The sequence below is a fragment of the Bos grunniens genome, chromosome 14 (genome assembly GCF_055505025.1).
Source record: "Bos grunniens cultivar Pamir isolate PY7600 chromosome 14, Bosgru_T2T1.0, whole genome shotgun sequence".
Classification (NCBI taxonomy): Eukaryota; Metazoa; Chordata; class Mammalia; order Artiodactyla; family Bovidae; genus Bos; species Bos grunniens.
This window is the reverse complement of record NC_141178.1, coordinates 80,994,511-81,021,576: the sequence shown is the minus strand read 5'-3', so window position 1 is coordinate 81,021,576 and position 27,066 is coordinate 80,994,511. Positions and strand designations below refer to the sequence as shown.

Genomic DNA, 27,066 nt, shown 5'->3' with positions numbered 1-27,066 from the left:
AACCCACTTGTACCCCCTAGCCCCCTGAGCAGTGGGCAGAGCCTCCTAGGCAAGCTGCTGCCCCCAGCCGAGGGGTGTGACAGCCACACTCGGTGCTCGGGGAAGCCCACCCTGTCTCCATGCCAGCCCTCCATCAGCCTGGCTCCTCAACACCCCCAGACCCGGAACCTCCCTGTTGGAGACCAGACTCAGCATGGGGTCAGCAGGGCGGCCTTCCTGGGTCCCGCCCTCCTCTTGTCATCCCCCCCACCTTGAGAATATTCTGGACCCAAGGCCCCTCTCCAGGTGTGGGAGGCCCTGGGGCTGATGTCTGGTAGCTCCCCCTTCCAGGACCGTGTGTCCCCCACCCAGCATTCATTCACGGGCATGTGCCAGGCTCTGTGTTGGGGGCATTGCAGGGAGCACAGCCCACAGGGCGGAGGGGCCAGGCACGAGGCAGTGACTAAGGGTGGAGGGCAGAGCAGACGGGGATGGTGGGCTGGAGGACCCACCTGCAGGGCCGGCAATGGGAGGGGGCGGGCGGGGAGCATGCAGGGTCCAGAGAGCAGGCCGCGACCCCCAGAGGTACGTCTCACACGGGGACTTGGCTGTGGTCCCGGAGACAGCAGGCAGGCACAGGGAGGTGAGGTCGGCAGTGGGTTTTGTGGGAAGCCCGGCCCCTCAGCGTCCCCTGCCACCCCCACAGGCCATGAACACGCTGCACGAGCTGCAGTTCGCCCGCGAGTTCAAGCAGGCTGTGCAGGAGGCCTTTCCCGAGCTGCTCCTGGCCCTCCTCTCCCAGACGCACTACCTCCTGGAGCTGAACCTGCCCGAGGAGCCCCAGCCCGGCAAGGAGGCCCAGGAGACCGCCCTGTTCGGCCCCCAGAGGTAAGGCCCGGGCCCCAGAGAGGCGGTGCGCGGGCTTCCCAGGGCTGAAGGACAGAGCTCCACCGCCAGGCAGCTTAGAGCCGCAGGCGGGTATTCTCGCGCGGTGCCAGAGGCTGGCGCTCCAGATCCAAGGTTGGCAGAGCCGCACGCCTCCGAAACCTGCAGGGGAGGCTCCTTCCCGCCTCCTGGGTGCTCCCGGCTTGTAGATGGCCTCCTCCAGTTTCTGCCTCCAGCTTCACCGTGTGTCTCTTGTCTCGATTGCTCTCTTCTTATGAGGACGTCAGTCCTGGTGAACTAGGGCCACCCTGACCTCATCGTAACTTGATTCCATTTGCAAAGACCCAAATGAGGTTATGTTCCTGGGTACCCGGTGTCAGGACTTGGATGGTTTCTGGGGACACAGTTGGATCCCCAACAGATGTGATTCCAAACACGGCTGCCTCCAGCAGTCAGCGTGGAGGGCAGGTGGGTGTCCCACTTCCTTGGACTGTGGGTGCCTGGCAGCCAGGATGCCCGGTGGCAGCTGGCCCACAGGGACTCCCAGGGCCGGCACAGTGCACCGGATCTTACCCACATGTGGTCCCTGCGGGGATTCTGAGACGAATATTGCCTTCCCCTTTGACGGATGAGGAAACAGGCTCGGAGCGAGCCAGAGGCTTCCCCAAGCCACACAGAGTGTCTGTGTGCTGCCGACCTAGAGCCCATAGAATGGCAGGGGTGTCTGCCCAGCGACCACTTGGCCCTGCAGGCAGATGCCCACCAGATGCTGTTGCACAGGGTGCTCGACCCTGACACCTTCTGGCTCTGAGGTCGTGGACAGTTGTCAGCCTCCCCCACGCCCGCACCTTGACCATGTGGACAGGACTTGTGCGGGAGGGTCCATGCCCCACGCCTCACTCGGGTGGTGGCACTGGCTGGCCGCCTGGCCTTCCCCTGCACGAGGGTGCATCTTGAGAAATCCATTAAGCGAGTCTTTAAAAACCGCTGGGGCTGACTCTTTTCATTTGTTTGTATTACGATGTGCTTCACACAATTTGTCAGTTTGAACAGCTCTCCCCAAGGCACATCACTGAAAAAAAAAATGTCACTTCTCTCATATTGCTTCTGAATTCGAATGTGCATAAAGTTCTTTTTTATTCAAATCAACCATACAAAATGCATGAATCTTCCCTAATAAGCTAATAAAACGTTCTCCTCCCCGAAATAGGAGGGTTAGGAGAAAGCTCTGATGAACCGCCTCCATCCATCAGCTTCCCTCCCCTGCCCCCATGGGGCCAGCCTCCACCTGTTCCTCCCCTGCCCCCTCCTTGCTGCCCTCCACCCCAGGTCAGATCAGGCCTCACCTGTGCTTGGAACCCTCCCTTCCTCTTCCCCTTCTTTTAACTCCAAGAAGGGCTGAATCCTTCCAGCAGTCCAGTGGCCCTGCATCTGGCTCCCCATCACCTCCAGAACCTCATTTCCTGCCACACATCGTCATCCTCTACATGAACCTTCTGCTCCAGCCTCAGCGTCTTCCTACCGTTCCTCGGAGCCCACGCTCCTGCCTCAGGGCCTTTGCACTTGCTGTGCCCTCTTCCTGGGACGTTCTTCCCGACGGCCTCACCTCCTGTGGCTCCCAACCACCTCCGTACAACAGCAGTCCTGCTCCTCACTGTTATGTTCTCCCATCTACAGCTGTCATCTGTGCCCCGTATGATGGAGGCTCTGGGGAGCAGGGACGTCTGTCTGTCTCATGTAGGGCTCTCCCCTGGAGAGCAAGGGTGTCTGTCATCTCACTGGGGAGTCAGGGGCCTTCTGCTCAGAGCCAGCTGTACCAACATGCTCCAGCAGCATCAGCCCTCCCCTTCCATCTCTCGGGTCTTGGCTTCTCTCTGGGCTGATTCTTCTGAAGAGAAGGGTGGGGGTCCAGCAACCACAGAACAGACCGGCACTCTGGTCTCAGTCCCTCAGCTTTGATGGGCCCAGCTTAGCTCACACACTCACCCCTGAACCAATCGCCTTGGCCACAGGGGCAGGTAGGACTCCTACTAAGCAGGTCTGGGTCCACACCCTCCCTGGAGCTAGGATGGGACCTGGGCCCTCTTCCCCAGAGGACAGCTACAGTACTGGTACCATCCCCAGGGACCCGGGAGTGGGGCAGGCCAGTCAGCAGCGATGCTGGCCAGCCGTCAAGGACATTGAGGAGGTCTGCAGCCGCTCCCAGGCCTCAGAGGGCGGGAGAGGCCTCAGAGTGTAAGCGGAGCACTGCAGTCCCAAGTCTGACGCCTGGAGGATGCAGAGGATCGAGGGAGCTGGGTGCCAAGGAGGAATCTGGGCGCAGCTGTTGAGAGGCCCACTGGCCTGTGGTTGCCCCCGAGAGCACTGTGGGGAGGGGTTGCAGCCGTACCTCTGACAGCCATGCAAGACTCAAGGCAGAGTCAGGCTAGTCCTGGGCCTCTGAGGTTCCTGGCATCCTGCTGAGCTGGGCTGGCCCCTGGGACCAACAAGTGAGGGTTTGGTTCCACTTCCTGCCAGGACACAAGCACCCATTCCAGCCCTGACTGTGGGACCCTCCCCTTCCTGTGCATCTCTGATGAGCAGAACCCCTTTCTTGTAGAGACATTTCCTGCTTTGGTCAGTTCTCAGCCAGCTCCTTCTCAAGTCGATGTCCATCCCACCCTACGAAGGACTTCTCATTCCTCTTGTTTCATCCATTATGGGCTGAGTCTCTTTAACTCTAATGGAGCATCTCATTTCTCCTCATTCCAAAGACATGCCCATCAACCACTTAGAGGTATAAGCCAACATATTTCCCTTTTTGCCCTGGCTGCCAGGAAGCTTGTAAATAAAGTTCAGTTCAGTTCAGTCGCTCAGACGTGTCCGACCCTTTGCGACTCCATGGACTGCAGCAGGCCAGGCTTCCCTGTCCTTCACCAACTCCCAGAGCTTGCTCAAACTCATGTCCATCAAGTCAGTGATGCCATCCAACCATCTCATCCTCGTCAGGCCCTTCTCCAGCCTTCAATCTTTCCCAGCATCAGGGTCTTTTTCAATGAGTCAATTCTTCGCATCAGGTGGCCAAAGTATTGGAGCTTCAGCTTCAGCATCAGTCCTTCCAATGAATATTCAGGACTGAATTCCTTTAGGATGGACTGGTTTGATCTCCTTGTAGTCCAAGAGACTCTCTTGAGAGTATATGAAGTTACTGTTGAGTAATCTCTCACTGTGACACAAGGTGCTTCCTTTTGTTTCTTACTTCCTGATTAGTCTTCTTTTCAACTTAAAGCTTTAAGTTTAATTTAAAGCTCTCTTATTTAAAACTGTATTCGCAGCCCTAGGTTTTGGCAGTTGACAAGTAACAAATCAGCAATGAATAATAACATGCTGTGTGCCACCTGGATCTGAGATCCAAGATCGCCTCCTAACCCTGCTGTGAGCGCTCCGGGCTGGTCGCTCGTCTCACAGCCTTGGTTTCTTCTTCTGTGGGAGGGGCTGGTCCCTCCCTAGGTGTTGGGAGGGTCAGGAGCAACAGAGGACTGGGCAGCCTCTATGCTAGGGCGACCCTGGGTGAGCGGCCGACACTCTGGGCCTCAGTTGAGGGTTGGAAGTCAGGACCCCAGCCCACCTGTCTTCTCTTGGATTTGTCCAGTTGGGGTGCTGTGGTCTCGGGCCCTGGGGGCCCCCTGACTCCTCAGACTCGCGGTGAGTTGTGACATCACAGGGAGTGAGCTGGGATCCCTGAGCAGGGAGGGATGGATGGGGAGGTGCTATGCCCCAGCCTGGAGTCCCCACAGTCCTGCTCGGACCCGCCTCCTTTCCTGCCCTCAGCCTTGGCCGCCCTCCCGCTCTGAGGTCGAAAAGAAGAAAGGATTAACAGACCGTGGATCATTCGGTCGAAACTTGCTAAGTGTACTGGGGGCCCCACTCTTACTAATGAATACAGACGGTGTGTGCTGTGCCCCTGAGCGTGCTGTCAGCAGGGAGGCATCCATGTGCTCAGGAGCTCAGCCCCATGGAAATGCAGACAGGGTCCGGTGACGGCCCAGTGACGATGCCTGGAGAGGGCCACGAGGTGAGGCAGAGCCTCGCAGGGGAAGACACAGGGGTGCCCCTACCTGTGGGTCTCTGAGGACGGGCTCTGAGCACAGATCTGAAAGATGGTTAGAGGTCACTGTGTGGGGAAGGAAGGGTGGACAGCCTTCCAGGCAGGGGGACCCCAAAGTGGAGAGACAGGAAGGAGGGGACCCTGAAGCGGGGGGAGCCATGGGGGCTCCATGCCGAGGGAGTGACAAGACCTGGTAGGCACTGGAGAGACGTGGAAGCGTGAGGAGACCCCACACTGCCTCCGGAGGCTCGCGTCCGGCGGCGGGGCTCCAGCTGGAGAGGAAGAGTCCCGCCCCAGTCCCTCATCAGCCTGGGGACGCTCCCAGGGTGCTGACGCACAGGAAGCCCCAGCTCCGGGCGGACCCCGCAGGCTCCCCACCTCCGCACCTTGCCCTCCAGGCCCCGCCTCATCTTCAGGGCCCTCTGCCCCTGGCCTCCCAGGGCGAAGCAGGAAGGGAGGGGAGTCCTGCGCGGCTGGCCTTGGACCCCAGGGGCTCTGCCGTCTGCTGGTCACGGGGCTGCGTGGGTTTCAGGTGACACAGGTCCTGGTGCAAGGCCAGGGGTCCCCACAAGGGAGGTCATTCACCCCGAGAATCAGCAAGGGAGCCCCAAGGATGCCCTGGTGCGGCTGTGGGGCACAGTGACCCCACGGTGCCCCGGGACCAGAAGATTCCAAGAGTCCTCACAGAGCAGACAAAATGCCACTCCACCCGGAGCCCCCTTCCCCCAAAGCCGTCGTCACTCCGGCTGAGACCAGTGACCCCGAAAACTCAGCCACTTCTCGGTGGCACGGCTTGGGGCGAGAGGACAGGCCCGCTGACATTTGTGCGGGCACCACCGGGGACTCACGGAGTGGCATTTCATCCCTTCACATCAGGTTTTGCAAATCTGATCAGAGTGGCTGGCCCCTGGTCAGAGCTGACAGCCTCGCTCCGGGGGCCGCTCACAGGTCCAGGGGGAGCCACCAGGCACGGGGTGGCTGGGCGGGGAGACAGACCAGAGAGCTATTCCTGGGCCCTCGGCCCTGCGGGGCCTGGGGCAGCCCTGGGCCTGTGGCTCGACAGCACTGCGCAGGCGTGGAGCCCGGAGCCTGGCTGGGCTCTGCTTCTGCGGGCCCTGGCCGGGCTGTGTGAGCAGGACAGGGCCCCCGGGCAGCACAGTCCCTGACCCACAGGCGGTCTCACCCTGCTGCAGTCTGGCACACTGTCTTGAGCCCACACAAACACGCCGCCAGCGGAACCCGGTTTCCCGCATCTTCAGGGTCCCAGCACTCTCTGGGCTCCCGTAATGCCACACCCCCAGCTGCCCTCCCACCCCGTCCACTCCCCCTGCATTCTCAGTCCCACATCCAAATAGCACAGTCTGTCAAGGCTCAGTCAGACCCCCTCCACCCTGCAACTTGGGGAATCACTGGTCCCCTGGTATCTCTACTTCTCTCTCAAGCCCTGTCCTCTCAGCCTCAGCCCTGAAAAGCCAGCTGCAGGCATCTCCCACTGACCATGCGCCTAGCCTATCTGGAGCTTCCCCCTGGAACCACCCCTATCCCAGGACAGCCCCTGCCGATCCTACACCCCAACATTTCTGCTGAAGGAGGGCAGGAGCAAGCTGCCCCAGGGAGGCTTGGTGCTGCCAGGCCCGGAGCAGGGACGGAAGCCAGGAGGGACCTTTCCACCCAGGGCAGGTGGGCACTCTCCCCGGGGCTGAGGCTGCCCAGTGACCCCTCTGCTCCCCAGCAGCACGTCACTGGAGGCGCTGAAAAGCCTGCTGTCCACCACCAGGCACTGGCAGGACTTCGCCTACATGGAGCTGCAGGGCGCCTGGGACCTCTTTGCCACCATCCACACCTACCCACAGGGCGTGGGCCTCCTCGCCAGGTAGGGGCGGGGTGGGGCCAGGGGAAGGGGCCCGTCCTGGGTCAGCCCTGCCCAGGAGGCTGGGCTACGGACTGCAGCGACCCCCAGGACCTGCCATGAGCACAGCCCCAAGGACTCACACGTGTGCACACAGGGTGCCAGGGTACGGATGGCGCGGCTCACTGGCACACCCTGGGAGCCTAGAATGCAGACCTCTTGCCCGACGCCTAGCCCCCGTCTTGGCCGGAGGCTCCTAGGGGACCAGGGCCAGGTCCACTCCTCTGTCCATCCCATGCTTGGCCCACGCCAGTGGGTGCAGAAGGAGCAGGAGAAGGTCAGACAGAGGCGTGCCCACTCCGCTCAGCAACGCTTCTGGCCACCGGGCCCCTGGGTGGGTGGTGGCAGGAGGGTGGCCAGGGGCTGTGCCCACGAGCCTGCCCGCCTTCACCCTGCGCCCAGGGCCATGGTGCAGAACCAGTGCAGACAGATCAAGGCGCTGACCTTCCATCTGCTGCCCAACCTGCATAGCCGGGAGGAGCGGCAGCGGAAGACGGCCATCATCATCTTCACGGAGGTGGGGGCCTGCACCCTGTCTCCAGCTGAACCCACTAGGACCTCCCTTGACCAACAGATTCCTCACACCCCGCCTTCCCACTCCCAGCTCCTCGGGGCCCATGGTCGGGGGCTCCTGGTTTAGGCCCCTCTCCACCTGCATCCTGGGGGACCGTCTCTCTCCTCCCCAGCCCTGATGTCTTGGGGTCTCACCCCTGGAACGGTGAAGCTGAGAGGGCAATGGCTGGAGCCAGACAGGCACTGGGTATACCAGGCCCTGGGGCTGAGAGCTGGGCCATGGCCAGACAGGTGAGGGCCTTTGTCATTTCCACAATGGACAGAGCCTGGTGTGACTCCACACACCACCCCTGTAGTGAATCTGGCTCTCCCTCCATGGGGCTGGGTCTCCAGGTGCCCTATGAGCCAGGCTGCATTGAGTATGTTGTTCCCAGCTTCGCTGTGTGACCTCAGACAAGGCCCTTTCCCCCTCTGGGCCCGTTTCCCCAGTTATGCACTGAAGGATTGAAGCAGCTTGGCACTGGGTTTCAAACACTCATTAACCAAGATACCCAGAGAGGGGCAGGTCAGCCACCCTCCCCGAGCCCCAGCCCTGGTCCTAGAGCCCGGATCCCACAGACACAGGCCCCCTACAAGAGGCTGCCAAGCCTGATCCGCCTGCCCGGGGGCTCCCAGTTCCTCTACAGCCCCACCCTGCTGGAGGTGCTCCCCAAAGAGGTTGCCCTGTCCGTGCTGGTGCGAAGCCTCAGGGACCCCAGCCCCGAGATCCGCGTGCTGAGCCTACAGGGCCTAGGGAACATTCTTTTCCACCCGGAGAAGGTAAGCGGGTGCGGGAGCGGTGATAGACGCCCCGGAGAGCGGCTGGGTGCACAGGGCTTTTGTGTCGTTGCCGTTAGAAACCTGCCCTGCTGGTCCAGTCGGTGGTCGGACCTGCATCCCAGCACCCAGGTGGTGCTCAGAGAGGGTTTGTGCTGTTAAGTGACTCACTGGCTGAAAACAGATCTAATATTGTAGAACCAGACAGAGTTTAGGAAGCCAATGAAGCTGCCGAAAACTTGTTTGAAAGTTGCAAAACCAGCCTAGCTTGCACAAGGAGTCCCTGATAAGGTCTTTGATGGTAGAAACTGTTCATTTGCTGACATGTCACTTCCTGACAGTTCATCCAAACAGTTCACACTGCACCCAAGAGGAGCAGAAAGAACTTGTGGAAAAGGAACTTAGCTTTTCCTTTTTAAAGTAATGTAAAGCTGGGAAATGGTCATTGCCACTTAGAAGGTCTGGGGTCACCACTGGTGCACCCACCTCCCTGCGACGTGAGATGCCAGTGACTTCAGTGGTACCCACCCAACCAAATTTGTCTTGTCTAGCCCCCAAGACCCCTCTGACTCCTGGGGAAGCCAGGAATAGGGGCAAAGGCAGGGTAGGGCGGAGGAAGGGAAAGTTGGTCTCCAGGACTTGGCGGGGGGCCCTCTGGCCAGAAAGGGGACAGACAGGAAGGCCCTGGCAGCCGACTGACATGGGTTAGTGCTCCCCTGACCCCAGGAGGACCGCAGGGTCTCAGAGAGAGGAACCCTGTCCCGTCTGTCCACAACTCCCGGGGGACAGACCAGGGCTAGGAGCACGTGTCCCCGGACGGCAGAGCCAGGGCGAGATGGAGTGGGGTGGGTACAGTGTGGGTGCCCAGGCATGGATGGGGGTCTGGAAAGGGGCCGCAGAGGGAGCCAGCCCCGGCTCGCACGGCCCACCGGCACCCGCCCCCGCAGGGAAGCCTGCTCCGCGGACAGCTGCCGCCCTTCCTCAACGGCTTCTTCCAGAGCAGCGGGCAGGTGCTGGTGCGCCTCATGGGCACCGTGTCGGACGTGCTGCACCGTCTGGGCGCACACAGCACGGAGGCCCAGGGCCTCAGCATTGCCATCAACACCCGCTCCTTCTTCGATGATGTGAGTGCGCCCGGGAGGGGCGGGCACCCCATCTCGTGGCCCTCCAGCACCTTCCCCGGCTCCCTTCCTTGAAGGCCGCTGTCCCACTGGGGCAGGGAGGTGGAGGGGCAGGGCAGCTCCCTGGGTGTGTGGCGTGTGTGGCACAGGTGGGCTGGCCAGGGGCTGCCGCTGGCACTCGCCCTGCACCTTCAGCTGAACGCCAACCTTCATCTCAGCCCCACGCGTCCCTACCCTCCTGACTCATGAGCCCCTGTGGATAACAGATTCTCCTTCAGGGCAAGTCAGAGGGATAAGCCTGCCCTCCCAAGTCAGCATCCGTGACACCTGGGTTGTCAGGATGCAACCACAGGCATGAGAGAGGAATGAGTGTAGGTCCCTGAGGATGGCTGTGACCCTCCCCAGGGGCTGGTGGAGGTGGGAAGCACAGCCCTGCCCCGAGAGGTGTGTGAGGGGGGAGGCGCAGCCCTGCCCAGAGCCCTGTCTGAGGGGGGGAGGCTGAGTCCTTCCAAGAGCTCTGTATGAGGGGGAGGTGCAGCCCTGCCCTGAGCCCTGTCTGAGGGGGGAGGCCGAGTCCTGCCCTGAGCCCTGTCTGAGGGGGGAGGCCAAGTCCTGCCCAGAGCCCTGTCTGAGGGGGGAGGCCGAGTCCTGCCCAGAGTCTTGTCTGAGGGGGGAGGCCGAGTCCTGCCCCAGAGCCTGTCTGAGGGGGGAGGCTGAGGTCTGTTCCTGGAGTCTGGAGCCCCAATGAAGGAGTCCTGCTGAGGGTACTGGGCCCCACGTCCCGCCTGAGTGGAGGGTCCCAAGGAGGGTCTGGCTGGGCTCCAAACCTCTGTCTTGCAGGAGCGGGACGGGGTCCGGGCAGCGGCCATGGCCCTGTTCGGGGACCTGGTGGCGTCGGTGGCAGGCCAGCGGCTGGGCAGGCTGCGAGCCCAGGTGCACCAGAGCATGGTGCCCCTGCTCCTGCACCTGAAGGACCCCTGCCCCGCCGTCGTCACGGTCAGTGCCTGCGCCCGGCCTTCGCCTTGGCGGGGCTGGGGCCCCACGGCGGGCAGGGTGCTGCTGAGAGCCAGGGACACCCCCTGGGCCGCGGGGCCAGCCCCTCCCTGGGTTCCTGCTCCTCCCTGTGTGCACACACGTGCCCATGTGTGGCTGTGCATCTGTGGTCAGGACACCGTCTGTCCTGCTCACTGCTGTGTCTCCAGCGCCAGGCATGTCCTCGGGTGCAGGTGGTTCATTGAACTTGAAATATGGGCTGAGCCCTGCGTGTGCCAGCCAGTGCCCCGCACCAGGCCATTAAGAATTGCTCAGCCTTCCTGCAGCTCCCGGCCACTGGGGGGATAAACAAGCAGCCAGTTTCTAAGCGGATAGGGACTGAACACTGCCTTCAGTCCAGCGGGGCCGTGGTGCTGGCCAGGGAGGCGGGTGGGCTCAGGGTGCAGCCTGAAGGCAGCGGGAAGGAGCCGGGGAGCCCAGGAGGGCCGCGCCCACTGCAGCTTCCTCAGAGCCACCGCCCACGCCCGGCCCTCCCTGCTGTCCCGCAGCAGGCCAAGTTCGCCTTCTACCGCTGCTCCGTGCTGCTCCGGTGGCGGCCGCAGCACACCCTCTTCTGCGCGCTGGCCTGGGAGAAGGGCCTCAGCGCCCGCCACTTCCTCTGGAACTGCCTGGTGAGGGCCCGCAGCGGGGAGGGGACGGGAGGCTGGCCGCCAGGTCCCTGGGGCCGGCCAGCTCTGGCCCCAGTGAGTGACAGAGACGTGCTCCCCAGATGAGCCACAGCCAGGAGGAGTTTGGCATCCACTTGGCGCAGGCCCTCAGCTACCTGCACAGCCGCCATGACCACATCAAGACCTGGGCGGCACTCTTCATAGGTGAGCAGGGCGGGGGGCCGGGCTCAGGGACCCCCAGGCCGGCCCTGCCTGAGCACCCTGACCCTCACCCTCACCCGTTCCTCCACTGCAGCTGGAACGTGGGTTCCGCTGGCAAGCGAGGAGAGGGGCAAGTGAGGGGGTCTCAGGGGTTCAGTTCTTTGGGCCGGGCCCTTCTGTGTTCTGGCCCTGTCTTTCCAGCGGTCCCTCACACAGGAGAACTCCTTCCCTATGCCAGGGAGGGGGAGAGGGAGAGAGGGAAGAGGGGAGAGGTTCAGCAGCCCCCTCCCACTAGCCAGCATGCTCCTTGTCTGTCACACAGGTTATACCATCTGCTACCACCCCCGGGCCGTGTCCCAGATGGTCAGTGACGTGGACACAAAGCTGCTGTTCTGCAGTAAGGGATCATCCTTACTCCATCTACCCCTATCCATGTCAGCAGGGAGCACGGGCCCCCAAACACAGCGGGCAGGGTAGGGAAAGGGAGTGCCCAGGCCTGGAAGGCCGAGGAGGTGGGGTCTGGGTGCCCAACTGCCCCCACCCCATGTGGGAAGGAGGGTGCTACTCCACCAGGGCTGTGGGCAGACGGGGCGTGGAGGGTACCTCTGATTCGTCCCTCCTTTCCTGGAGCTTTTGAGGATCTCAAAAAGAGTCCCGAACCCAGCGTCCGAGACTTCGCCAGCAGGCAGGCCTCCTTCCTTCAGAAGATGGCAGCCAGACCGCGGTGACCTCCAGCTGTCATCCGCCCTGCCCCCCCGTCCCCCTCCCCCGTGCCCACCACACCGCGCAGCCCTGCCCTGTCTGCATAGAGCTTGGCTACATGACATTTTTCCATTTGAAAGAAAGATCTAGATTCAACAAAGAAGCGTCACATCTCTGCGCTCCCTGCCCACCATCCCATGGGCCCCCCGGAGACACTGGCAGGCCAGGGGGTGGGCACAGATGGTGTGTCCCCCAGAGACAAACTGTGAAGTCTGGGCAGGGACTCCCACTTGTGGCCACCAGGTGGCTTCCGGTGACTGGAGCCCAAACCACGGCCCGCCGATGTCCTGGGTGCTGAGTGGGCACTCCCAAGGCATCCATGGCCCTCGGGGCTCACGGCTGAGTGGAGTCACCCACCATGGCGCCCCCGCAGGCTTCAGTCTGTCTCCGGCTTAGAGCTCCGTGGTCACTGGGAGGCTGATGGTGGGGAAGAGGTCCCTTGGCTGGTCTCCCTCTGCCCAGGGGACTCGAAGTCACCCTCCACCCCCGTCTCTAGCCTCCTGAGCCCCGTCAGGGCTGGCACCTGGGGTTGGCAGCAGAACCGGCCTGGCTCAGTCAGATCTTCCAGGTGGGCTTGGCTCACCCTGAATGACTGAGGTGAGGATCTCAACACTCTGAGCCTCAGCTGTCCCATCTGTAAAATGGGTAGTAAAACCTTCCTCCAAGACCCCTTGGAAGGTTGAGTCCAAAAGAGGTCCCCAGACTCCGAGGGAGCCCCTGAAGACCCACCTGAGCTTCAGCGGGTCTTTCCCCTCCCAGCCTTGGTTTTTCCACTTGTGCAATGGTGGGGGTGGGCCCTTCCCTCGCCTGAGAGCGCCTCCCTGCTAGAGTCCTCCCTAGGGTCTCCCCCAGCTGGCCGCTCTCCAGCAGGAGGTCCAGCCCCGCCCGGCCTACCCCCTGCCTTTCCCCCCACGCGCCCTCCCAGGCCCTCCCGACGTGGCCCAGGCAGAGCTTCTACCCAGAGAGCTCTCCCCACATCCCCTGCCTTGGGACTGCCACGTAACCTGGCCCTCGAGGGCCTGCCAAACAAGGCCCCCCACCCCTCGTCAGGCTGTCCCACCATCCCCCATAGACTGTGAGCCCCTCGGGACATGCCTGGGGTTGCACCCAGGAGGCCCCACAACTTGGATGGTGGGTTGAAAAAAATACAGCAACTGCAGACTCACTGGTGTTGTTCAGTATGACCGGGGAGAGGAGTAAAAGACCCTGGGCAGAGCTGGGCCCCTGCCCGCCCGTCTGCGAGTCTCTGAATGGCACCACTTGAGGAGGGGCTCTGGGTGGGTTTGGCTTTTCACAGCTCCCCATTTTGTCCACAGGCCCCTGTGGATGCCCTCCACCCCACTTCTGCTACAACCCCTGGGTGGGAAGAGGGTCCCCTGAGCCCAGCTTGGGGGGGGGTGCCATCTCCCCTAAAAGGGAGGCCTTCCTGGTTCCCCACAGTGGGCAGTGGGCAGTGGGGCCTCCTGCACGTCCCCCTGCCCCACCCCAGTTCATCCTGCCCCTGGGAAGTCTGGTCTTAGTAAAAGCCTGGAGCTGGGTAGGCCCGGGCCCCAGAGGCTTCTGCAGCCAATGGTGACTGGATAAACCCCCAGGGGGAACTGAGACAGGTGAAGCCTGAAGTTGAGGGAGCACAGGCCTTACCAGCAGGGTGGAAGGCTCTAGACCCGGGCACACAAGAGGTGCCCCAATAACCAGCAGCAACAGTTGACTGCCAGGCTGGCCACAGCAAGCCAGGGGCGGGAGACAGGGCCTGAGACCTGGTGGGTGGGCCACCATCCCACCCGGGAAGGTGCGGCCAACCTGCCCCAGGGAGGGGCTGGCCCCCAGCTCTGCGAGAGCAGAGCTGCTCACGGAGCAGGGCAACATCTGTGCCCTCCAGCAGGCCCAGCCCCCAACACACTCTGACCTTTCACCCCAGGAACCCCGGGGTCACCCTCCACCCCTCCAGCTTCCCCTCCCCGCTCCGGGGTGAGGAGTCGGCGTGTCCCTCCACCCCAAGCCCAGTGGGCACCATCACCCCCTCCCTTCTCTGGGCTTCTAAGACTGAAGTCAGGACACTTAGTAGGGGGCAGGATGAGGAAGCCACCCCGCCGGACACATGGCCCAGAATAATTACCAAGTGACCCATCCTGTCCCGCACGGGGGCAATGCCAGTGACCCGGCCCCCAACACAGCAACAGGGCAACTGGGCAGAGCCCACTCGGGCCTCAGCCCCTGATGTGTTTGATCTGGGACGGCCCCACCCTGAGGCAGGGAGTGCAGGGACCCAGCGTGGACGCCAGGGGGCGGCCAAGCACAGCCGGCAGGAGGGGACGCGCCCCGCAGCATCCCTGGGTCCCGCCAGCCCCCCAAGGCCGCCCACACCCCGTTCTCCAGGCACACACAGCCACAGGGTCTGGTTTTATTGCCTTCGAGTGTCCAGAACACCTGACTGCCCCAGACCCAATAATTTAAGGTGCCAAGAACAGGTCAGGGTGAGGGGCCACAGACAAGGGGCTGGGCCCAGTGGTTAAAAAATACACCAGCCCCCAAACAAACCGGCCAGGAAGGAGAGCTGCCCGGAGGCGGTGTGGGCAGGGCATTAACAGGACAGCCAGGGACATAAGGCAGGGAGATTGGGGGGGGGATTAAGCCTCAGAGGGACAGTGAGGGCTCAGGGCACAGAGAGACAGACACGCAGGCAAAGACAAAAGGAAGGCTGGACCAGACAGCGGTGCACGCACATGCACACGTGTGCATGCACACACACACACACCTGCTGGGTGGACAGAGGGAGGGAGCAGAGACAGAAGACACCCGCGAGGGGTGTGGGGGCAGGTGTGCCGGGGGGCTGGGAGCAAAGGGCAGAGGGCGGCCCGTGGCGGGAGCCTTGCTGAGCCCGCGCCGGGTGCCCAGGGCCTGAGCTACATGATGCAGCACTTGGTCTTGTGCGCGTGGGGGTCCTTGAACCGCAGTCTCTGCTTCGGCCGGTATTTTTCCAGGTAGGTGAGCTGTTTGCTGTTGATGGCTCCGCGCCGCTTCCTGGGCAGACGGGACCGGGGTGGGGGTCAGGTAGGACCCAGGCTCGGCCGCCCACCCTGCCCCAGAGCTGCAGGCCCCAGAGGCGAGAGGGGCTGGAGTGGGTCCCCGTGACCCACAGAGCCCCCCCACCTCTGGGCCTTTGCCCGGGCTGTTCCTTCCGCCAGAATCACTGTCACTGCAGCCACCGCTGCTGACCTTCAGGTCACCTGGCTATCGCTCCTCCAGGCTGACCGCCTCACCTCCCCAACCCCAAGGTCCGCACCCTCCAAGGCCCGCGTGTTTACCTGGGTACCACCACCCACCCCCCGAAAGCAGAGCCTGTGGGGATTGGAGCCTGGCATGCCGGCTGGCTGGGAGGGAGAGGAGAGGAGACAGGAGGTGGTCCTCAGGTGCCTGGGTGTGGGGGTACCTAGCACTGCCCACCAGGCACTTCCAGAGGTCCCCACCGCCCGAGACCTTGGACATGGCTGTGGACTGGCACTGGTCAATGATGCGTGGGCCGGGGAGGAGCAAGCCTGTGCTGCTCTGAGTCACCAGGTTGGGCCCAGCCCCCAGTCACAGGCCTGGAACTAGGGAACCGCAGGCTCAGGTGAGTGGGGCAGAGGTGACGGTGAAGGCCTGGCCCTTACCCTGGGGCCGCCTCAGATCTGTGCCAAGGCACAGAGCTGCACACAGGCTCACGGAGAGAAACCGTGTGCCTGGTGTGTGTGCACACGTGCCAGGGTCCCGAGGAGGCCAGAGCTCCTGCGGGCGCACGCAGGGCTGGCCGCCTGACTGGTAAACAAGCCTGCCTCTGGGAGAAAGAGATGGCTGTGCCCTGGGAACTGTCGTCGGGGGAGCAGCACAAGAAGACACCCAGGCACGGACGGTGCACGAGTCTCACACATACACACTCACAGTGGGTGGGCTGGGGGCGGGCTCAGGTCTTCTGTGCCCACCCCACTGTCCCTGCTGCCACCCCGGGACCCTGCTCCACCAGGGCTCCTTTCCTGGGGGCAGCAGCAGACAGGAGCCCCCTCCCCCCAAGGAGAGGAGGTTGGGAGACCTCCATGGGGGCTGAGAATGGGGCGCAGAGGGCCCAGGGGCCAGGGCTTCAGAAGGGCAGTCCTGAAAGATCCTGGGGTGTCACCTGTCCCGGGGGGGTTGGGGCAGCTGGGGCAGGTGGCACGGGGGGGCTCCTTTCACTGCTGGGCTGGGTTGGATGGCTTCTGGGGGTTCCTCCTCTCCCAAGAGCTGAGGGGAGTGACACCCCACGTCAGGAGTGCTGGAGGCTTAAAGAGGTGTCTGCCCCAGCTCCCTGTGTCAAAGATGGGTTTGGACCGGCCTGTTACTCAGCACCGCAGGGCCAGTGCGGACTGATGCACCCCAGGCTGAAGGAGCCATGGGCCCCAGAGAGGGGACCAGCCAGGCACTGCATGTAGCCTCTCCTCACTCTCTGCTCCCAGTCTGGGGAGCAGACCACACACAGGGACCCGTCCTCAGTCGGGGCTAGGCAGCCTGAGGGGTACGCTGGTACCACAGGAGGCTGCCCTGAACTGGGGAAGGCCTCAGAGGATGGCACGGGGCCAGGGGTCAGGAGTGCCTCCTGGCGGGGCCCTGGGCCCCTGCGGGGTAGGGAGGGAAGGATAAGGACCCCCTGCACCCACCAGCGCCCTTCCCCACCAGCCACTCACTGTCGGATGAACTGGATGGCGTCCTCATACTTCATCCCGCTCTCGATGAGGGCCAGCGCCACGAGGACGGGAGCCCTGGGCGGACGGCAGGGCCAGGTCACCCAGGCCCGGGCACCCACGCCCTCCCCGACGCCTTCCCCCTCGGGGCCTGGGGCGGCCCAGGCTTCCCCAGTGGCGCTCCCGCCCCATGGAGGGCACAGGCTCCGCCTGTGCCTGCTGTGTGGCCCCAAGTGGGCAAGGCCACCTCTGTGCCTCAGGCTCCTCATGTATAAACGTGTAAGTGGGAGGGCTGAAGGAGGGAGAGCAAAGTGCTGGGCTCGGGTCTGCCTGTGGATGAGAGCTTGACTCTCGGTTACGAACCACATTCACAATTCCCATGACTAGCTGGCAGGTGTGGGGTCTTTGTGTCTGGGGAGGGGCAGGGCTGTCAGCTCCTTCCCGCACAAAGTCCCGGCCACAGCAGCGGGGAGCAGGGTCAGACTTTGGGAAGAACTTCCGCCCCCCAACCCCCAGAAGGAAGTCACATGATGTGGGCTCAGCACCCACGCCTGACGGCAAGCCAGGCCAAGAGGTCCCCAAGTTCAAGCCAGCTGCCCTGCCCCACTGGCTCACCGCCCCAGGCCAGCCACGCAGTGCACAGCCACGCAGCTGCCGGGGTCATCACAGAACTTGTTCTTCAGCAGGCTCAGCCAGTCCTCCACCACTTTGCCGGGCGGGGGTGCCCCATCATCAAATGGCCAGTCCTGCAGGAGGCAGCAGCCCGTGAGGAACCCCAACTTGAAGGTGGGGTGAGAGCTGGGGCCCAGGCCAGCCTGCCCATGGGCGCTCTGACAAGCAAGGAGGATATCGGGAGCCCCCCGAGGGTGACGGTCGGGGCACAGGCCCCAGAGAGCGCCCCCCCCTGCAAGGCTCCTCCCATCGTCTCCTCCAGGAAGCCTTCCCAGAACACGCTGCTCTTTTTGGGGGGCAGCCCCGGGAGCCCTTCTCCCCTCTCGTCAGTCCACGCTGTGGTTCTGAACTCACCCAGCCTGAGCCGTTCTGGGCCCACAGACCCAAGAGGCCTGGTCCATGAACGTGGCTGACACAGGCCTGTCTATGTCCCCAGCCCCCAGCACAGCGGCACAGAGCAGGCCGGCCCAAGGCTGGAGACAGCGCACTTCCCACGGAGCACATTCACGCGGGGCAGAGGGGCTGCCCCAGAATCAGCACTGCTTGGCACCAGGGGTGCATCCATGTGTCCACCGAGGCCAGGCACCCAGGCATCTGATCCTGTTCCCAGACTCCAGATTCAGCACCCCTGGAGGGGCCCTGGAGGACAAGGGTCTGCCTGGCAACTGTGTGTCTAACCCAAAGCCCTTCCTGCCGCAGGGGAGGCGTGGGAAAGCGCTGACCCCTGTGCTCCGGGCTACTTTACAGCGTTCACCTGGAGTCCTTCAGGCACCCCGCTCTAGATGGGAGGACCCCGGGTCATTCAGCGGGGAAGGGGCAGGCCTGTCCATCCCAAGGCTCCGGCGCCTCTCACCACCTTCGTCACCGTCACCTGGCTCAGGGGCCTCCCCACAGGGCAGGTACCACGTGGCCCATCCCACGGGGCCTGCTGCCTGGACGCCGGTCCCCACTACCAGGGACCAAGGAAACCGCCCAAGGGTCCCTCCCCACAGCCTCGGGAGAGCCTCCCCAGGGACCCGCCAGGTGCACCCAGCCCACCCCCCGGGAGGCGCCCGCTGCCTGGCGACAAGGACCAGACGCCCAGCGCGGTGAGACAGCGCCAACGCTCTAGAGATGCAGCCTGCGCACAGACACTGCGGGGCAGCCGGGCGCACAGCAAGGCCACACACACCTGCCTCCCCGCCCGGGCCCAGCCACCCCCCACGCTGCCGCACGCAGCCCTCACCACAACCGTGATGCCGTCCTTCTCCAGCGGGGCCTTGTCGTAGGTCACCTCACACACGCGCACCACGGTGGTGGCCCCGTACTTCTTCAGGTCCTGGCAGGGAGGGAGGAGGGAGAGGCGGCTGGGTGGGGGACCCCATGGCCCTCAACGGGACATAAAGGTGGGGCCCAGCGTGAATCGCCAGCGGCTCAGGGACCTGCAGGGGTGGGACAGCTCTTCCTGATGCTTCTGGGGCGAGTGTCCCTGGGCTCACCCCGTGGCAGGCAGAGTGACCCACCCACCCGCATCACCACTGAGGCGACACAGCTGTGAGCCCAACTTCCAGCACGATCTCCCTCCTCTCGGATGCTTGGGACCCCAGAGCACACCAGCAACTTCCAGACCAAGCTCCCGGGTCCCCAGGCAGGGCAAGGACACCAGAGCCCACACGTGAGCCCCCATGTGGTCCTGCTCTGAGCAGCCCTCCCAGCCCAGGCTGCAGGGACAGGTCCACCCAGGGGCAGAGCCAGACCCCGCACGGGGGCCTTCAAGGTCTCAGGGGAGGGGCACCTCGGGGCGGGGAGGGTGGGCACCTGCCCAGAGGGCGCCCAGGAGGGAGCCAAGCCCCATACACCAGTGGGGAAGCCCCAAGCTACCCGGGGAAAGGTCAAGGCAGTTCACAGCCAGCGCAGGGATATTTATACGCCGGGGTGGGGGCGTTCTGCTACATGGGGTCCACGTGCACCCACCCCCACCTGCTCCCGGCAGCTATTTTAGGAGCAGTGAGGAATCAGTCACTGGACCTTGCTCATCATGCGACAGGGACACTGGACACAGAGAGGAGAGCACAGAGCTATTCTGAGAATGCAGGGAGCAGGGGGCGGGGCAGGGGCAGGGGCAGGGGTGGGGCAGGGGCGGGGCAGGAGCAGTGCAGGGGGCGGAGCAGGGCTCTGAGCCAAAGGGGCACCAAAGATTCCTCTGGGCCTGCAGCCGAGGGTGCTGCCCCCCAGACCAGGCTGGGTCCAGACCTCATGACAGAATGAGTGCTGACACCTGTCCCACTCTGAGCCCTGACCCCGGTCACACACTGAGCCCTGACCCTAGTCCCACTCTGACCCTGAGCCTGGTCCCACTCTGAGCCCTGAGCCTGGTCCCACTCTGACCCTGACCCTGGTCCCACACTGGGCCCTGACCCTGGTCCCACACTGACCCCTGACCCTGGTCGCACACTGGGCCCTGACCCTGGTCCCACACTGACCCCTGACCCTGGTCCCACACTGACCCCTGACCCTGGTCCCACACTGACCCCTGACCCTGGTCCCACACTGGGCCCTGACCCTGGTCCCACATTGACCTCTGACCCTGGTCACACTCTGAGCCCTGACCCTGGTCCCACACTGGGCCCTGACCCTGGTCCCACTCTGGGCCCTGTCACACCCTGAGCCCTGACACTGGTCACACTCTGAGCCCTGACCCTGGTCACACTCTGGGCCCTGTCACACCCTGAGCCCTGACACTGGTCCCACTCTGAACCCTGACCCTGGTCACACACTAAGCCCTGACCCTGGTCACACTCTGAGATTCTGAGCCTGGTCCCACTCTGAGCCCTAAGCCTGGCCACACTCTGAGCCCTGAGCCTGGTCACACTGAGCCCTGACCCTGCTCACACTGAGCCCTGACCCTGCTCACACTCTGACTCCTGACACTGGTCACACTCTGAGCCCTGACCCCAATCATGGGCCATGAAGGGGGACAGCCCTCCTCCACAGGGTCCCCTGTGGACTCAATGTCTAGAGTCCAGGTCTCCCGACGGCAGGATGCCCACTGCCTCCCTCCATAGTCTAGCGTCTACACAGCTGCTGAAGTCCTCCTGTGTCCGGGCCCCTGTTCAACCATAAGGAGCACTCAGAGGGGCTTATATCTTGTTGCAGAGGGAATAGCTGGAGGTCTGAGGTCACAAAAGGCGCAGCACACAGTCACAGGCTCTGTAAACAGCAAGGAGCACTGCAGAGGCCAGTCTCCTCCAGGAGCCCCGCGGAGAACGGCAGGCTCTGCAAACATTTGGTTCCGTCTGCCGGGGCCACGAGCAGCAGACAGTTCAACAGCTGGCTCTCGGGGTACAGTGGTCACTCTCTCCTATGACTGGCTTGGACTGCTGCCCAGCCCTTCCTCACACAGATACCTGTGCTGAGAGCTCCCAGTCGGGTTCCAACCCAAGGAGTCCCTGGAGCCCATGGGCTTCCCGCAGCCTGGGCTGGCTGTGGAGCTGGCCTTCATGCCCTGTCCCCGCTCTGCTTTCTCCAGGCTGTTTAAGCAGCCGGTCCTCTCCTGGGGGGACCACCACCCCCCTCTCCTCCTGCTCAGCCTCTGTACAGAGGCCAGATAGCCATCAAAGGGCTCGGGACCGCACCAGACACAGGGACGTCTTGAGGAAGCGAGACCTGTCTCACCTCCTACCTCCGCACCTGTCTCTGCTCATGCGGCACGGGTCCCACTGCCCACCCCACTGACCCCCATAGCCCTCAGACCCCAGCCCCACACACACCCTCGTGTGCCTCTCCCAGGGGGCCTGTCATCCCAAGCTCTCCTCTCACTCGCAGGCCCCCAGCCTGGCCATGAGGCGTGCCGGATGCTCACCTCGATGAAGCTGCTGAGGGTGGCGTTGGTGGGGTTGTGCGTGATGAGGAAGCGCATGTTCTTGTAGCTGACCTCCACAGGGGCCGGCCGGTTCATCCGCGCCATGGCTGCTGTCCGCAGATGGGGCTGGGGATGTGAACGCAATAAGGGCCCACCACCCCCCAGAACCCGAGGGGCACGAGATCCCTGTGCTTGTCCAAGAGAAAGAAAATGCTTAAAAAAAAAAAAAAAAAAAACCTGCCCCCCAGACCCCGCACAAATATTGTGCAAATACTTGGGTGGGGGGAGGATGCTGCCCGGATCACGGGTGGATGATTAAAAAAAGAAAACCCAACACTTTACAACACAGAAAGAACAAAAGAGCCCCCAGAAGTAAAACGGGCCGAGTCCAAGCTCCTGCCTCTCAGGGCTGGAGGATTACTAGGGGGCAAAAGCAGAAATAACCACCACCAAAAACCTCAGCAAAAAAAACTTTAAAAAGCCCAAAGTGAATCCAGCTGCCGAAGCCGTGGCCAGCGTTGCGCCTGTTGCCGGGGACACCCCCCTCGGCATCGGTGGACGGCTAGAGGGCCACTCTGCTCCAAGGCCCCAGACGCCAAGGATTTAAAGGCAGAACGAACTTGAAACTGAACCAACGGGGCCGCCGTGGGGTGGGGATGGCAGGCAGCGGCCGCAGGCGGACAGCGGGCGGCAGTGACACGGGGCCTCCGTCACGTTACCCCATTGGGGTACGGCAAGTCCTGGAACGGGACGGGGGGCTCAGGCCGCAGAGCCAGCCCCGGGCCAGGTGGCGGGGGCCATGAGCGGGCGAGGGCAATGGTGAGGCCGGAGGCGCGGGGGCCTCAGCAGCGGGCACGGTGCGGATGCTGGGCGCGGCAGTACTCAGGGCTGCCCCCCGAGGGCCTCTCCATAAATCCCAGGCTGGTCAGCGGCAGGCAGCGTCTGGGGAGGGGGGAGAAGGCAATGAAAAGGGGTCCCGGCCCGTGCCCCTCCCTCACCGAGCCTCGGTTTCCCCCTCAGGGAAACCACGAGTGTGCTGAACCCCGACACACAATTTCAAGGCATTTGTGATGACAGAGCCACCCCTCGAAGCCTGGGCCCCTCCACAACGCCCCGCCCCCGCCATCAGACGGTCAGCCCCCTCCTCTGTGGAATTCTGGCCTCTGCGGAGTCTCTGAGCCCAGATCACTCTGGAGCACCCCCGGTCCTCGGGGGAAGGGGCTCCGGCACAGAGGCCACGGTGACAGAGCACAGTGGGGGGTGGGGGCGGCGTGGCAGCACCCCCCACAGACACGAGCCACCTCACACGTCTCTCAAGGGCTCCCCCATGGAAACCGGAGGCTCTGGTCAGCCTCTGCCCCGGGCCACTGTCCACCACTCACCCACAGGGCTGACCACACGATGGAAGCAAACAAGCCACTGCCCCCCAGGAGCTCAAAGAAGCAGGGACAGCCCACAGGAGCCCGCAGGCCGGGGCCGGCCGCCAGGTGCTTGCCAAGGTGGTGACCACACAGGTGCCGGGACTGGGGTCTCACCATGACAGGGCCTCAAGGAGGGGCATGGCCGGGCCCCAGAGATGGCCGCCAAGCACCTCCAGGCCTGTCTCTCCCTCTCTAGGCCCCAAAAGCCCAGGGCCAGGGGCCCCAACAGGAGCAATGAGCCCCACTCCCACCCCCACGCACAGGCTGGGAGACCTTGAGCACGTCACTAGCCTCGGTTTCCCCATCTGCAAACTGAGGGGCCAGAGAAGATGCCCCCAATGCCCCTCTGGCACAACTCAGTGGTCAGCAGACCCCTCCAGCCACTGGGCTCAGCCTGGCCCCGCTGTCAGAATCCACACCTGCTTACCGGGCAGGTCCTTCATCCACCCAGCCAACACCTCTTACCTCTGCCCCGCCCAGCACCCCCTTCCCCAGCTGCCCACCAGGCCGGCTGGGCCCCTGGAGCCTCAGCCAGGGTGCAGACCGGGCCTGCAGCTGGGACCCAGACACAGTGGGGTGGGGGCAGCGGACGGTTCCACAGATGCTCCAGGCTCACACTCTGCCCCGCCCGGTTCAGGAAGGTTACGTGGGGGTCCCCAGGGAGGAGGTCAAAGGCAGGAAGAAGGGACCGAGCACCATCCCAGAGCGCGCTTCCACTCCGAGTGCAGGCGAGGAAAGAGCCAGCCGCCAGGCGCCCTGAACAGCACGTGAGAACCTGGCCTCCTGGGGCTGCGGGAGGTCCCCGGGCATGCCTGTTTACAGATGGAAGGGAGGGAAGGGGCCCTGGGAAGCCATAGGACGACAGGCCTCTCCCGAGGGCCCAACCCGCCACCTCCCAACCTTCTGGACACCTGGGGAGACCCTGTGGGCAAGGGCAAACGGCCTGGCTCTCCTGCCAGCGTCCCTGGAGAGCCACCCCACAGTCCTACCCATGTGAAACCTGTCACCTGCAGGCAGGGGCCCAGGGTCAGGCTGGCTGGGGGCAGGGGTCAGGGCCCTAGATGGAATGGGGTCAGGGTCTGGGCTGAGGCTGGACCAAGATCACGGCCCAGCTGGGCTGGGGTCTTGCCAGACACCCGACTTGTCTCCTCAACGTCTAGGGCCCCACCCCCAGGTGAGAGGGAAACAGTGAAAGCCCCCTTGCTGCCCCCAGGCTGTCCCACCAGGCTCAACCAGGCCTGCGGCCTCCCCCTGTGGCAGAGCCCCTCTTCCTAACCACACCACCCCCACTGTGAGGTCACCGAGCAGGCCCCCAGGCAGGGCTGAGCCAAGTCCACCAGCCGGTACCCCTCACACCCACCCTCACCTCCACCCCGGGACACAGGAGCCCTCCTGGAAGCACGAGGCCCCTCCCTCTGCCTTCCCACCACCAGCCCCACATGGCTGTCCTGGGGCCCCAGCTGCCCAGCAGGAGGCTCTGAGTTCTCTGCTATGTCCCTGACAGTCCTCCTTTCCAGACCCATTAGGAGAGGGCCCCGCCTGGCCCCTGTTCGCAGACAAGTAAACAGGCCAGGGCGGGCTGGGGGACCTTCCAGGGCCCTGAGCAGGCCAGGCCCGGGAAGAGCTCCCCATGGGAGTTCCCAGCCTCAAGTTCCAGCGGCACAGCTGACCGAGGAGCTGGAGTTTGACTCCAGAGGGCTTCCAGAGTGCCAGCCTCCGTGGACCCGGGACCCTGTCTGACATGGGGGAAGGCTGCAGGGCCAGGGTTCATTGGGGTCCCAGGAGAGCTAAGCGGGGGGTGTGTGGGAGCACCGTGCGCAGGATCGGGCTGGGAGGGCGCGGGTGGGGCGGTGGGCGGCGACCCCCTGTCCCGCAGCACGCACCGTAGGGTGGGTGCGGGAGGGGCTCGTTCTGAGGGCACGGCTTCCTCCCCGGGGCGGGGCTGGGGTCCTCCCGGCACGCCCCCCGCCCTCGCGCCCCGGCTCACCGGCGGGCAAGCGTCCTGCCGCTGCCTCCATTCGCGTGGGGCCGGGCAGGGCCGGGGCGCGGCGGCCGAGACTCAGTGCGCGGGGCGCGCCGGCCTCCCCGCGGACGCCCGGCGGCCGGGCTGCGGGGGGGCTATTTATAGCGCCCGGGCATCACGTGGGCGTCGTGGCCGTGACCAGCGGGCGACCCTGCTGGTAGTGACTCCCACACCTGCCGCCTAAATATAACCACAGGCCAGCCCGCACGCCGGGGCAAACAAAGAGGGCCGGGCCGGGAGAGGAAGCGCCGGCGGAGGAAGGGGAAACGCAAGGGCGGGGGCGCTGCCCGCGCACCCCGCCTTCCTCCCGCCGTGCCCTGAACCCTCCAGCGGCTCCCCCAGCAGGGAGCCGGCGCTGCCCCAGGTCAGGAGGAGCTCAGCTGGAGCCGGGGCCCTGGCGGGGACCTCGGTGCAGGTCCGGATGGCGAGCTACGGAAAGGAGGGTGCCTCGTGGCCCGGGTGGGCTCCAGAAGCTGACGCCCACAGGATGAAGGATGGTGACCGACACCTGGTCTGGCCCTGCTCAGAGCCCTGCCCAGCTCTCCAGCCTCAAACCCCAGGACCTCTCTACTTCCTGAGCACCTACTGTTCGACCGACCCTGCTGTCCCTCACTGAACCCTCGACACACCCCTGGGGGTGCTGCCATCACTCCCTCCCCCCCAACCCCCCAGTATGCAGGTGGGGAAACTGAGGCAGGGGGACACTCGAGGAGGCAGTCATCACCTAGGGAGGGTCTCCACCTCCCGCTCATCCTCCAGTGCTCAGTGCACATGTCCCCTCCCCAGGAGGCGCTCTGTGATGGGAAACCCCCCCCTGGGCCCAGGCCTGAACCCCCAGCAGGGTGCTGGCTTCACCTCCCGGAAGCACCAGCTCAGGAGTACACGCGCTCCCCAGACTGTGAGCCCCGAGAGCGCGCAGCCGGGCACCACAGGCAACCATGTACCTGCCCCGGCCAGCCCAGGGGCCCACAGAAGGGGGTGGAGCAGGGTGGGTAGAGCCCCCAGCACACAGGGTCCCCAGAGGCCCTGCCTCGCTGGGAACCCGGCTCTGAGCCCAGCTCCCAGCCAGCCAGCCTGGCCCCTGCAATCATCGGTCAGTGCCGCAGGGGCGGGGTGGGAGGAACTGGCCGGGGGCCCAGCCCAGAGCAGGGCCGGGTCCCAGGCTCTCCCCACACACATACCCAGAGTGTCAGCCAGGCCCGGGAACCCGCGCTCCCCCACCCCTGCCAGGCGAGCAGGCAGAGGCGAGGAGAGGACAGCCGTGTCCAGGGCAGAAAGGCCGACCAGAGCCCCGCCCCAGCCAAGCCAGGTCCCTGCCACCAGCTCAGGAGCCCCAGGGCAAGGGCTCCTCCACCCAGAACCAAGGTGGGCTTGGCCCAGGACACCCATCCAGTGCTCTTAGGGCCCAGCTTCCAGCAGCCTCTTCCTAAAGGCCAGCTCTGGGCACTCAGGGCCCCACCAGTCTCGCACCTGGATGACTTCCTGAGAGCTTGTCCCCTCAGACACCGTGCTGGATGCTGCATGCCATGAGCAAAGCCCATCAGCCACACTCTATTAATAAAATAGCAGCTCAGAGGGGTCGAGGGACTTAACCTGAGTCACACCGCCGACAAGCAGAAGAACCAAAGTTGGGCTGAGTTTTGCTGACCCCCGGAGACCCTGACCCTCTGGAGAGAGGACCCCTGGGCAAGCTGCTCTCATGCCACGCCACACTGCATCCCCATCCATACAAGCTGAGAGGCCCCATCAGCTTTGTGGACCTACACCCAGGACCCAGAGCCCACCAGACTGCTGAGCCCGCAAACCAGCACCCCTGTCCCCCCCCTCACTGGGGGCACCCGCTCTGGCCAGGCCTGGGGGGCACCTGCTGGCCTGGCACCATCCCAAGCCCTTCGGAGAAGTCTATTTTTATCAGGGCAGGAGCCATTCCTGGAATCCTCCCAGACAATCCCGTCTACTTGCTGCCTGGGGGAGGGGAGGGGACCCAACAGGCCGAGCCCACGCCCACCCCCGGGGAATCTCCCCAGAGCCCCCCACTCCTGCGCCCACAGCACCAAGGGTCCAGCCCCCTCACTGACCAAGTTCGGCCACCTGCCCTCCCTGCAGCCACAAACCCTTCAGAGCAGTTTCCCCACCCCCCGGGGAACGTGTGTCCGGAAGGAGGGGCTCAACTCCACCCGCCTCCTCCGCACAGGACCTGGCACCAGGAGGCCCCCCACTTGTTGTGGAAGGAACAAATGACCCAACGTCCTGGGCAGAGCTCCAGATCTGGGCACCATCCAGAAACCATCACGGGATCGCAGCCCCTGAAGTCCAGAGGAACCTCAGAGGTCACCCACGCCAGCTCATCACCAGCTTGCACACCTCTGGTGACGGGGGGCTCGCTGCTCTTTGGTGGCCCCTTCCACGCTGGGCAGCTCCCCGAGTTATGCGTCCGCCCCCTGTAGGGCCTCCTGGATGGGGCCCAGCAGGAGGCACCCTGCA

The 27,066-nt window shown here is 64.1% G+C and overlaps 2 protein-coding genes across 11 annotated transcripts in view; one reads left to right on the top strand and one right to left on the bottom strand.

The window, feature by feature from the left end:
* Window positions 1–12,034, top strand: part of LOC147359735 (maestro heat-like repeat family member 5) — a 60,008-nt gene extending 47,974 nt beyond the window's left edge. For 2 of the 3 annotated variants that reach the window (XM_086337532.1, XM_086337531.1), the window contains exons 21-30: window positions 686–867; window positions 6,684–6,824; window positions 7,263–7,377; window positions 8,049–8,192; window positions 9,137–9,313; window positions 10,151–10,306; window positions 10,852–10,974; window positions 11,073–11,175; window positions 11,495–11,569; window positions 11,803–12,034. In XM_086337532.1, the coding sequence (XP_086193658.1) occupies window positions 686–867; window positions 6,684–6,824; window positions 7,263–7,377; window positions 8,049–8,192; window positions 9,137–9,313; window positions 10,151–10,306; window positions 10,852–10,974; window positions 11,073–11,175; window positions 11,495–11,569; window positions 11,803–11,900 (1,314 nt within the window). In that variant the 3' untranslated portion in view covers window positions 11,901–12,034. Of the gene's footprint in view, window positions 1–685; window positions 868–6,683; window positions 6,825–7,262; window positions 7,378–8,048; window positions 8,193–9,136; window positions 9,314–10,150; window positions 10,307–10,851; window positions 10,975–11,072; window positions 11,570–11,802 lie in introns of all 3 variants that reach the window. The other variant, XM_086337530.1, reaches the window with a different exon arrangement.
* A 2,287-nt stretch (window positions 12,035–14,321) lies between these two features.
* PTP4A3 (protein tyrosine phosphatase 4A3) overlaps window positions 14,322–27,066 on the bottom strand; it is a 32,311-nt gene continuing 19,566 nt past the window's right edge. For 5 of the 8 annotated variants that reach the window (XM_086337536.1, XM_086337539.1, XM_086337534.1 and 2 more), the window contains exons 2-6: window positions 21,139–22,080; window positions 18,523–18,615; window positions 17,241–17,371; window positions 16,629–16,703; window positions 14,322–14,955 (exon numbers count right to left, since the gene is read on the bottom strand). In XM_086337536.1, coding sequence (XP_086193662.1) covers window positions 14,838–14,955; window positions 16,629–16,703; window positions 17,241–17,371; window positions 18,523–18,615; window positions 21,139–21,243 — 522 coding nt within the window. In that variant the 5' untranslated portion in view covers window positions 21,244–22,080 and the 3' untranslated portion in view covers window positions 14,322–14,837. Of the gene's footprint in view, window positions 14,956–16,628; window positions 16,704–17,240; window positions 17,372–18,522; window positions 18,616–21,138; window positions 22,081–23,024; window positions 23,372–24,442; window positions 24,657–27,066 lie in introns of those variants that run through there. The other 3 variants (XM_086337537.1, XM_086337540.1, XM_086337533.1) reach the window with 3 other exon arrangements.